Here is an 11018-nt window from a genome sequence, read left to right as displayed (position 1 = left end):
CAGCTCTTGCAACAGTGAACATTGCCCTACATTATTGTGTAACACTGTCGCCACTGTATGCATGTGACTGTAGTAAAAGGTAGTTTGCTGATATTTAAAGTGATAAGGATTTACATTTGTGTTTCTTTTACCACTAAACCACACCACCACCATGATTTAAAACCTTGGTCTGTAACTTCATGAGCTTCGCCATCACAACAGTTGTGCAACCACATGTCCTCGTGCTTTGCATACTGACTCCACCCACATCCCTGTGTAGCCCCACCCCCTGCCTCAGGCTGTATTAGTAGGAGGGTAAACATGAGGCAATGCTTGAGTTTCAGGGGGAGTGGTTATCTCCAACTCACCTCTTAATACTTTGGGCTTGGCTTTAACTAAGTCAAAGCTCAAGACAGACAGACGGTGAGCAGTCATGGGAGACCAGGAGCTGGTGGAAGATCTGCCTGCGAGCAGCTTGCGTTCAGACAACCTCAAGGAGAATAACTCTGAGGAGCTTAAAGACAACGTGACACCCACAGAGAAGGAGAAGACTCAAGAGAATGGAACTCCGCTGATCGAATCCGAGAAAGAGACGGAGATCCAGTCAGATGGAGACAAAGACGGTTCAACCACAGAAGAGAGCAAGATACAGGAGGACCTTCAGGAATCTGAAGACCCTGAGAAACCTCAAGAGGAACCGGAGGAGGTGCTGGGGCCGGATGATGTCTTATGTGACTCCTGCATTGACCGGCCAAGTCGGGCCAAGAAGTCTTGCCTGACCTGCCTGGTGTCTTACTGCGAGTCTCACCTCAGACCACATCTGGAGAACGTGAAGTTTCAGAGCCACAAGCTGGTGGAGCCGCTGAGAGACATCGAGAGACTGACGTGTGAGAGTCACGGCTGTCCTCTGGAGCTCTTCTGCTGTGCAGACACCTGCTGCGTGTGTCAGGAGTGTGTGACGGACAAGCACCGCAGACACAACACGCTTCCCATCACTGAGGCACGCAAGAAAATAGAGGTACAGCACACACACGCGTCTCAGATCCTTCCTATATTTATAGTAACGTTAACTTCAGTAACGTTAGTATGTTGACGTTGATTCAGTAACGATCAGCTTTTCTTGAGAAGAGAAAGGGAGAGACGAGACTCACTCTGTACGTCTATCCAAGATTAAAAACACCCAAGAATGATAACCATCTGAAATATTTCTGGTAAAACTGAAGCAGCTTGTGGTTAAGAGAAGTTGTGAGGACTGTGTAAGGAATATGAACGTCAAAAGATTACTGAAAGGTTTTGTGTCTGTATAACAAATATTTTCTTTAGGCACGTCTTCTTGAAATTCTGTGAGAAGGATTCAAGTTGATTGACGTTTTAAAGTCACCATTTCACCAAGGTTCTTTTCATGCAAGGCCAATAAAACATACATTTATCAGCCTTTAAATTCAGCCATCGTGAGCCTGTAAACGTTAACCCTGATCAAGATATTAAATCTCATTGACTCCACCTTATATTGTTCCTCTTTTCCATACAATGAAAGTATGTGATGACCAGAGGCGTATTACAATATCACGAGATGCACAGAGAACTTTCATAAAACATCATATAGACAACACAAGCCAACAGTTTCTTTAATATAAAGATTCTTGTAACCTCTCCGCAATGTTGGGAAAACTTTGTCCACCAGTTCTCAAACTCTCAACTGAATAAACACGTTACAGATTGTTTGATCTGTTGTTCATGTAGAGCAGGGTGTGTCCTTGAGGGATTTTAAGACATGTTCATGGGATGCTTTGAGTTTTGGATCAGACCGCACACTGGATTACACAACGTAGACGACACAAGTGTTCAACAATGTTGACCGACAGCTTTGCTAGACAGGAAGACTCGAGACAACAGAACTAACACACCCTACATGTCAAGTTACATCCAGAGGAAAATCTCCTCCTCTGAGTAATAAAGAGAAACTATGACAACAACGAAGCTCTTAAATCATGAGGTTATTGACCGCTTTACACACACATTCAGAGATGACGAGTCTTTCGCTGGTTTTCACATTGATGACAGGTTGCAGTTGCTATGCAGATGTTTCTGGAGTTTTCTGCGTGACTATGTCGAAAAGATCTTACCCACAAGTCTCTCTGATCTTCTGCCATCTAGATGCTTTATGGCTCAAATCCTCCCTTCAGTAAACGTCTATGTGAGTAGAAATGAAACGATACGATAGATGATACTGGGTTTACAACTGCAACAATACTTTGAACAAGATTTAAAAATGACTGACAACATTCAAGGTTTCATTCTCAACTAATAGGATTACACAGACGTCATATCTATGATACTTTTTGTTGTATCACAGCATGTTAACAAGGTTTTAGAAGAACCATTGTTGGTTCCGAGAGCCATTCGGGTGAAGTTTTATTAAAGAATCTTTTTTTTCACTTCAAAGAATCTTTTGTGAATCAGGAAGGTTCTACGCACGGAACCAAACACCCCAAAATGTTTCTTCTTCATGGCATCGTGGCACCTTTATTTGAAAGGGTTTGTAAGTTAGCAATGAGGTCTTAGGATCCTGGCCATGAAAGAAAACATCCACAACACTGCAGCAAGTTAGTAACATTCAGAAAACATCAACGCCCTTTACGTCTCATTGTGTGAGCTCGCAATTGTGTCCAGAATGGCATAGACATATGAGAACTGGACTGTTGATACAGCCTTTATCTTTCATTCGTGAGATGTGTTCAGTTCTGAAGGCCATCCCGAGAGGATTTCTGAACGTGTTATAACCGGAGAGCGTCAATCTGAAAGTGAAGGATGATGTTCTTCATAACTCTGGTGCTGTAAATATCTACAGAGAGTAAAACTGTTCGGTGATGATCAGGTTTACAGGAAAAACACTGACTTTTGGTTTCACACTTGAAAGCATGCTCTGTTGTGTCAGATCAGGTGTTTCCTTTAGGAAAGATGCATATAGAACAACAGTAACATAACCCTCTCTAACTCCACTGGGTTTGTCTGAACCTGTCTGTGGAATGCAAAGCAAAGCCTGAACAGAACGAAACAAGACGAGCACAATGGAGAGCCGATCTGATTACTTACCGATCCAAAGAGAAACTGGATTCAGTTCAATTTCCATACATGATGCAGCATATGAATCAGCATCTGGCATTACATTACGTTGAGTAATTTCATATTTCAAACTAAAGCATATGTGTTTTCAGAGGGAACTTAAGGACAAACAGATAGATGTGTTAAAGACCATCACTGCGGCTGACAACGCCATCAACAAACTGCAGCTCAACACTGTGACAATAGAGGTAAAACAACTTCTGTCTGATGGTCTTAAAGGGATAGTACACCCAAAATGAAACTTCTGTCATCGTTTACTCACCCTCGAGTTGTTCCAAATCTGTACAAACTTCTTTGTTCTGATGAATACAAAGAATGCTTATAACCAAACAGATCTCGCCTCCCATTGACTCCCATAGTAGGAAATTTTACTTTATCGTTTATTTTGTTCTGTTGAACACAAAAGAAGATATTTTGAAGAATGTAGGACAGCAAACAGTTCTGGGGCACTTTTGACAACCATTGTTTTTTTCCTACTTTGGGAGTCAATGGGTGTTGAGATCTGTTTGGTTATAAGCGTTCTTCCAAATATCTTTCTCTGTGTTCTCTGTGTACTATCTTTAAAGGGATAGTACACCCAAAATTATAAGTATTATAAGTGTGGTTGTAAATCTGTATGTGACTCTTTCTTCAGTGGAACACAAAAGAAGATATTTTGAGAAATGTCTCCGTGGTTTTGTGTTCATATAGTGGAAGTCAATGGGGTTCCGTGTTGTTTTATTATCAACATTCTTCAAAACATTTTTAGTCATACAGGTTTGGAATAACATTTTCGTTTTCGGCTGAGCTATGCCTTTATGTCAATGTGCAACCCAATTTACATCCAGATGAAGCTATTTCCATGTCAAACTGGATACGTGTTTGTCATTTCAGCAGTTCCTCCAGGCTGTCACCTGCAGGTCTTTTTGTCAATAATGTTTATGTTATTAATAGTACAAAATGCTTAACTTAATAAAATACAAGACAAATATTCTAAATGAAACAAACACAAACTTGGATCAAGACATTGGTCACTAATGTATTTGAATGATCTCGTACACGTTTGACATTGCATTAGATTTGATTGATTGGCTTTCTAGCCTCCATTGATCTTTCCATGTAAGAATAGTGTCTTTTCAAACAGCTTTCAAACAATACACAAGATTTTTGGATTTTATCCAAAGGTATTTCCTTCCTTCCCGAATTACACCTTGCATAAGAACAAGCCTTTTCCTCTGGCTGACCGTCTATCAGATAAAAGCCAGGAACTGTTTTGCTGATATGATGTGAAAATGCTGGATGACGTCTCTTGCGTCCTCAGGCGTCTGTGAAGGAGGTGCAGACAGTGATCGAGGAGCAGTTTAATGTTCTTCTGTCGGCCGTGGAACAGGCCAAGAGAGATGTGAACGAGATTTTAGATGTGGAACAACGTCAGGCTCTGCAACAGGCCGAAGGAATCAGAGTTCATATGGAACAGCGATGTGCTGAACTAAAGAAAACTCAGAGTCAGATCGAGAAAATAACAAAGAACAAAAGTGCTATTGGCTTCCTTCAGGTATGAAGACTTCAACACTCCAAAAACAATTATGCAGTATTGAAGTGTGCATGCCCAGTGGAGGTAGCTGTATCCCTTCCGGGCTAAAATCGGGTACCGCAGAGATGATGTATCTTTGTATGCGAACCCCGGAAGCGAGTTAGCATTTTAGCACTTCCGGTTCCATCGCCCCAAAGTCAATGGGTTCTTTGAATGGGTTTTTGGAAAATCGACTGAAATGAGGTCTGTGGTCAACAAAACCGCTAAATATTTACACGTTTTATTCTATGACATAAAACACACCAATTATAACCCGCTTGTGATTTTTTTAAAGCCGTATTGTGTCTTAAAATCGGAGGTTGTTAACAAGATGCTAAAAGCGACTATTTGGCAGGGACGTTCCATGTCATCGTGCATGTAAATCTCACAAATAATGCAACATGGTCACAAATCTCTAAAAACATTGTTGGGGATTCATTCACGGAGTAATTACTTATCAGGGAACACATTTTTAATTAAGTTTGAATAAGTTGTCGGAGGTTTGGTGGTGGTGACGTTGATATCGAGCGACCATAGTGTAGTCTGTTTATAGCATCGTGTTAGCTTTTTACTTCTGCCGATTGTATTTAGGCTTCAAAAACAGCAAATATTGTGTTAATCTGTAAAGATTATCTTGATAGACAAAATGTGTAAACATTATGAACATTTGTTAATCACAGAGTTTATTTTTTGCGATCTTCCAATAGTCTATGGGGAAAATGCATTGGCTTTCGTTCGAGGGAACCAGCGCGGCGTTAACTTCCGGGTTATCTCTGAGGTGCTCTATTGTCACAATAAAATATCACATTTATTTCTTATGTCTTTAGTAACCATCTTCATATAATCATGTTAAAAATTACTTTCTAAATAGTCTCAAATTTTCCCACCAGCATTGCGTTTTCATCTTAATATTGTGTTTTTCAGGAGTATTCAGAGTGGAAGAAAGAATCGACTGATGTGTCTTTACCTGGTGTTTATATCGGCCTCATGGATCGTCTCCAGACGTTCAGTCGTGTTGTAAAAGAGTCCACAAAAGCGATGTGTGACCAACTGCAGATATTTTATAACAACAAACTTAAAGAAAAGGGTGAGCACACAAGCAAACGTTAAACATATGTGTGTGGTACTGTGAAATGTGGCTAAAATAACACATTTTCATCTTTCAGAAAATGTGGGCATAAAGACAACCGTTTATGCCATTATGGCTGCTAAACACAACATGTCAATCCCAAACCCAAACACCAGAGATGACTTCCTCAAATGTGAGTATTTACCTGTAACAGACCAGTCGAAACCAACCTAAACAGTATTTCAATTCATTCTGGCCTTTTTCAGCAGGATGTTTCTGCTTTTCTCAATTTGCTTCCTCCTCATTTGAATGTCTTTTGAATAAACTCACCTGCTAAATCACATGTTGTTGATCCTCTCTTACAGACAGCACGCCTCTAAACTTGGATGCAGACACGGCGCATCAGTTCCTGCGTCTGACAGAAGAGAAAAAGAAGGTCACGAATACGACGCCGTGGCAACACGGCTATCCTGACCTGCCCGAGCGCTTCGAGCACTGTCGTCAGGTGCTGACGGTCGAGAGCTTCTACCTGGGCCGGCATTACTTCGAGGTGGATTTGAGAGGAGAGGGCACTCACGTGGGCCTGACGTACAAGAGCATCGACCGCAAGGGTTCTGAGAGCAACAGCTGCATCACGGGAAACAACTTCTCCTGGTGTCTGCAATGGAACGGCCGGAGCTTCTCCGCATGGCACAGCGACGTGGAGACGCCTCTCAGCGTTCCTAAAGCCACACGGATCGGCGTGTACGTGGACTACTCTCGAGGTGTCCTGACGTTCTACGACGTGGAGAACAGCATGGCCCTCATCCATCAGTACCAGGCACAGTTTCGAGAGCCTCTCTACCCTGCGTTCTGGCTTCCAAAGAAGGAGAATACCGTGCTTCTGGTGGAACCAGGAGGAGCGCTGACCCTGAAAACTCCTTCCCCTGTTTCTTCTCCATAAGTTGCTTTTTCATCTTGCATCCATGTCATTTCCACCTCGTAGGTCCCATTTACACTCTGTATCTGGGATGCACTAATATGCACTAGGAGACACATTTGGGATGAATGTGAATACTTGGTGCAAACAGGGTCGTAAGGGATCAAACTTTTTTTGACTGAAGTTTTATGACTGCCATAATGCAATTATACAAGATGCTTCATACTGTACTGTATATAAAACTAAAGATTTTTTAATATCTATTAGCGATTTCTGTATCTATATTTATCACACTTCACAAAATGTCTTTAATTAACAGTTAAATGCATGAGATATATAAAAAACACTCCATGTTTCTATGCAGTAGTATTGCACAAGAGATTGTGTCACAGAGGCACATTGCAGTAGGCCTATAGAGTTTATATGGGGGGGGCAGGTAATGCATGGGTTAACAGGACAGACACATTTCTATTGTCTTTGTTTTCAGTCTGTATGTTATGGATTTCACTGCTATATTGTTACATTTTGTTGCTCTGTGAGTTGTGGCAATAACTGTGTCTGCATAAGAAACGTCACGTCACTGCAAATAAAAGCTAAAACTGCTACATTGAGTATTTGATCCTGTTTTACCATAACTGGTTCTACCAGTCTATGTCACAAAGTATACAGGAAAGTATATGCATAATGCTTTATTCTTGTGTTGTAGGTGAATGTCATATAATATAATAAAAAGAATGTAAAATAATATAATATTTTGTTATATTTTAGTTAATATAAAGGAAACATTCACACGTTATGTTTATTACTCAACTCTCAACTTTATTTATATAGCGCTTTTTTACAATTTTCATTATTACAAAGCAGCTGTATATGAGACATATTGACTATAAGCAAAACAATTAAAGTTTTACCTGTAAAAACAAGAAAAAGGTGAAAACACAGAAGACAGACATACCCACATACAAAACACTCCACACACACAATATGCACACGTACTAACACACACAGACACACACACACACACACACGTACACACACAAGTACGCACACACACAGACTCGCACGCACAGTGAGAGCACACGTTTAAGATAAAGGAGAGAAGCACAGGTCAAATATAACAGACTATAAATTCCTATATGCAATATTAATTAAGTAAAACTTTAAGTTTTTAAAGTTTATTAGGCCTACCAAAATATGAAAAGGGGTAAAAATAATAGAATGTCATAGAATAGAATAAAACGTTAGATCACTAGAGCTGAGAGAGTATTCTGTTCTGTTATATTCATTTTTAGCAAATAAATTACTTTGTATGTCATTATTACATACTAGTATTGAAAGCACATACTAAAGGTTAGGGGAAAATATGTTTTTGACAGATATAAGACACACTTTATTTTGAAACGTGTGTATAGTTTTTGATCAGGCGCGATGAGGCCAGTCCCGGTCCTCGTAGACCCGGAAGTGACGTGTAACCGCAGCAGCTTTGGCTCTAGCACCGACAACAACAAAAGTTACAGCAATAATGAAGCTGGTGAGATTGACGTTTTGACTTTTATATTTCATACATAATATAAAAAGTACATTTGAAAAGTTTGTGAGTTTTAAGATATCGAGACCACCCATTCAATGAGAATAAACTTTGTTTATCTTAGCCGTTCGACTTAACAGTAACGTTAAACAGATCATTTAAAGTCATTGAAACGCAAATAGTTTGCTAATGCTTAATTATTCTCTATCAAGTCAATTAATTAAACTGTCGTTTTGTTTTCAGGACGCGAATGATGATGATGATGTGTCGTTATTCGATGCTGAGGAAGATTCCGCTTCACGAAAGAGCAAAGTCAAGTGTGTGTTTGTTACTCATCTTAATGATCAACATCCATTAGTTTAGAAAGAACAGATTGTTTTTTACCTGTACTGGTTGACGTGGGCTTCTGCTTGTTCTTTAAGTAATTTATTTTGTAGTAATATAGTATAGAATTGCATAGATTTGAGGATAATGTTTTTATATATGATTTGTTTATAGGCATGGTTTGACTTAGGTATTTCATAGTGACTGTATGTTGCAGCAGTCTGTGTGGGTTATTCTAAAAGCTAAACGTGTGTGGTTTCATTCAGGCATCCGGTGGCTTCTTTCTTCCACCTGTTCTTCCGGGTCAGTGCAATACTGGTTTATCTGCTGTGTGGATTATTCGGTGGGAGCTTCATCGCCTGTATGGTCACCATCATTCTCCTCCTTTCATGTGACTTCTGGACTGTGAAGGTTTGTGCTTTCTCTAAATGGCTTGATTTAGAAATGATCAAATTCTCGACAAAGAAGGTTTTAAACCTAAGTCCATACCTTTGTATTACGGCCATGATTTGACACCTAAAAATATTTGGTTTGTTGAGGATAGATGGAGTGAACGAAATTTTATACTTCAAATAAAGAAAGGACCAAAAACATATTTAAAGACCAGAATATTATAGAGATAATTTGAGCTCTTTTGACTGGTCAGTTAGCAACAGTATTTTTTTTTAGGTATAATCCAACAGGTTTGGAGTTTGATGACAGACTGTTGTTTTGTTTATTTACTATGTGTGTTGCTGCCAAGCTCTCAGCTGTAGCTGAATATGTGTTTATCTTGTACAGAACGTTACAGGTCGTCTGCTGGTGGGTTTGCGCTGGTGGAATCAAGTGAATGATGATGGAAAAAGCCGTTGGGTGTTTGAGTCAAGAAAGGTACTAAGACACACTCATACACACTCCTCTGTTATGACAAGGACAGTACATAATGTTGCAACGATTCATTTCTTTTTTGTACATCACAGACAGTGCGTTCTAATGGTAAATTGTGAAAATGGTTTATTATGTATAGTTTCATTTGGTTATGTGTAACGACACTGACGTGCGCCCTGTGTTGTGTGTGAACAGACTAATGGGAAGCAGTCTTCTGCATCACAAACCTCAAACGCAGAGTCTCGTATCTTCTGGCTGGGTCTTATCGTCTGTCCTGTCCTCTGGGTCATTTTTGCTTTCTCCACACTTTTCTCCTTCAAGATCAAATGGCTGGTGAGTTCTCATATTGTATAAGTCAGCAGGAACTCTGCTTGTGATGGCTGAGGTCAAAAGATTAATTCTGATATTTTTCAGCCTTGGTTGGAGGTATAATGTAAGATACAAGGGCCCAGTTTCACAGACACAGTTTAGCTTAAGCCAGGACCATGCCTTTGTTGAATTAAGATATTTATGTCGCTTTTATAAAAATACCTTAGAAGAACACTGAAGAGCTGAAGGTACTGTCTGTGAGGATGTGTGCTGTGTGTAATGCTGTGTTTGATCTCACAGGCGGTGGTGATTTTGGGAGTGGTGTTACAAGCCGCTAATCTCTACGGATATGTGCGCTGTAAAATGGGAGCTAAAACAAACCTGAGAAGCATGGCCACCAATTACTTCGGAAGGCAGTTTTTCAAACAGGTATGTTTTTTAAGCACATGTGACTCATTGATTTAAAAAATCTTTTCATTTTTGTTCATAATAATGTTCTTATTTTATATTGGACATTCTGATGATGCAGTATGTAACTCCATTTTGTTGTCTGGCTTTATTTTTCAGGCTTTTACAAAACAGGAGGAGTCTTAGAACAGAGCGACTGACCTTAAGAATGTACACGCTATATTTCCACAAAATAAACTCTTAGTGAAATTTTTTTTTAATTACTTAATTATGACTTTATTTAAGAAAGCTGTCACTTTGATCTTTTTTTTCCTGCATTTTTTCCATGTATCTTGTCAACTATAACCTGTTATACAATGTGTTTAACATTTTGTGCAAAGTGTTTAATAATATTGCATGACCTCATGCTGATGGTGACAAAAACAGATGTACATATTTATATATAGCAGTAAATTATCTTTGGGGGAAACTGAATAAATCCATTTTTGTTTAAATGATGTGACTGTAATTGTTTATGTTTTTAATAATAATAATAATATAATAACTTTAATAATAATAATAAATGCGGTTTGTGGTAAAACTGAGGGTCACTCTGCATCTGTGAGGTTGGTAAAGTAACCTGTAATATGTTGGTGTTGTTTTACCAAAATTAAAGTCCCAATTGTTTTATTTACAATAAATTCTAAATGGTAAACAACTTCAGTGATTAATTCTAAGGGCAGTGTCATGAATAAAGCTACAATATAAGTATAGAGTGAATGCTGGAAATTTTTACATCAAGAAAGTGTATGAACAATAAATCCCCATAGAATTATAAGGTTCTATCTGACATTTTTGGTCAAAATTGAGTTATTTACATATTCTTATTCTGTGACAATTTATTTAGATTATGCCATGTGTGTTTTTAAATGTGTACATTTTGGGACTTTTTGAAGAA

The 11018-nt window shown here is 39.0% G+C and overlaps 2 protein-coding genes across 2 annotated transcripts; both read left to right on the top strand.

Annotated features, from left to right (window-relative positions):
- The first annotated feature begins 367 nt into the window (after nucleotides 1-367).
- On the top strand, nucleotides 368-7377 carry trim16 (tripartite motif containing 16). Its single transcript, XM_057359255.1, has 6 exons — nucleotides 368-997; nucleotides 3198-3293; nucleotides 4406-4639; nucleotides 5582-5744; nucleotides 5824-5919; nucleotides 6092-7377. The coding sequence occupies exons 1-6, from the start codon at nucleotides 413-415 to the stop codon at nucleotides 6667-6669; spliced, it is 1752 nt and encodes a 583-aa protein (XP_057215238.1). The 5' UTR covers nucleotides 368-412; the 3' UTR covers nucleotides 6670-7377.
- A 691-nt stretch (nucleotides 7378-8068) lies between these two features.
- tvp23b (trans-golgi network vesicle protein 23 homolog B (S. cerevisiae)) lies at nucleotides 8069-10575 on the top strand. Its single transcript, XM_057358673.1, has 7 exons — nucleotides 8069-8176; nucleotides 8417-8490; nucleotides 8764-8908; nucleotides 9278-9367; nucleotides 9560-9697; nucleotides 9974-10102; nucleotides 10241-10575. Exons 1-7 carry the CDS (start codon nucleotides 8168-8170, stop codon nucleotides 10265-10267), a joined length of 612 nt encoding a protein of 203 aa, XP_057214656.1. The 5' UTR covers nucleotides 8069-8167; the 3' UTR covers nucleotides 10268-10575.
- The last annotated feature ends 443 nt before the right edge of the window (nucleotides 10576-11018 follow it).

This window comes from Triplophysa rosa, linkage group LG18, assembly GCF_024868665.1.
Source record: "Triplophysa rosa linkage group LG18, Trosa_1v2, whole genome shotgun sequence".
Taxonomy (NCBI): Eukaryota; Metazoa; Chordata; class Actinopteri; order Cypriniformes; family Nemacheilidae; genus Triplophysa; species Triplophysa rosa.
Note: the sequence above shows the minus strand (reverse complement) of the source record. Positions and strands in the feature narration are given on the sequence as shown.

Bases quoted from the DNA above. Each gene is read 5' to 3' on its own strand.
- trim16 (XM_057359255.1), top strand. From the start codon at position 413: ATGGGAGACCAGGAGCTGGTGGAAGATCTGCCTGCGAGCAGCTTGCGT. The intron at 998-3,197 runs GTACAGCACACA...ATGTGTTTTCAG, and splicing joins AGGCACGCAAGAAAATAGAG to AGGGAACTTAAGGACAAACA. The intron at 3,294-4,405 runs GTAAAACAACTT...TTGCGTCCTCAG, and splicing joins TCAACACTGTGACAATAGAG to GCGTCTGTGAAGGAGGTGCA.
- tvp23b (XM_057358673.1), top strand. The intron at 8,491-8,763 runs GTGTGTGTTTGT...GGTTTCATTCAG, and splicing joins TCACGAAAGAGCAAAGTCAA to GCATCCGGTGGCTTCTTTCT. The intron at 8,909-9,277 runs GTTTGTGCTTTC...TATCTTGTACAG, and splicing joins GTGACTTCTGGACTGTGAAG to AACGTTACAGGTCGTCTGCT.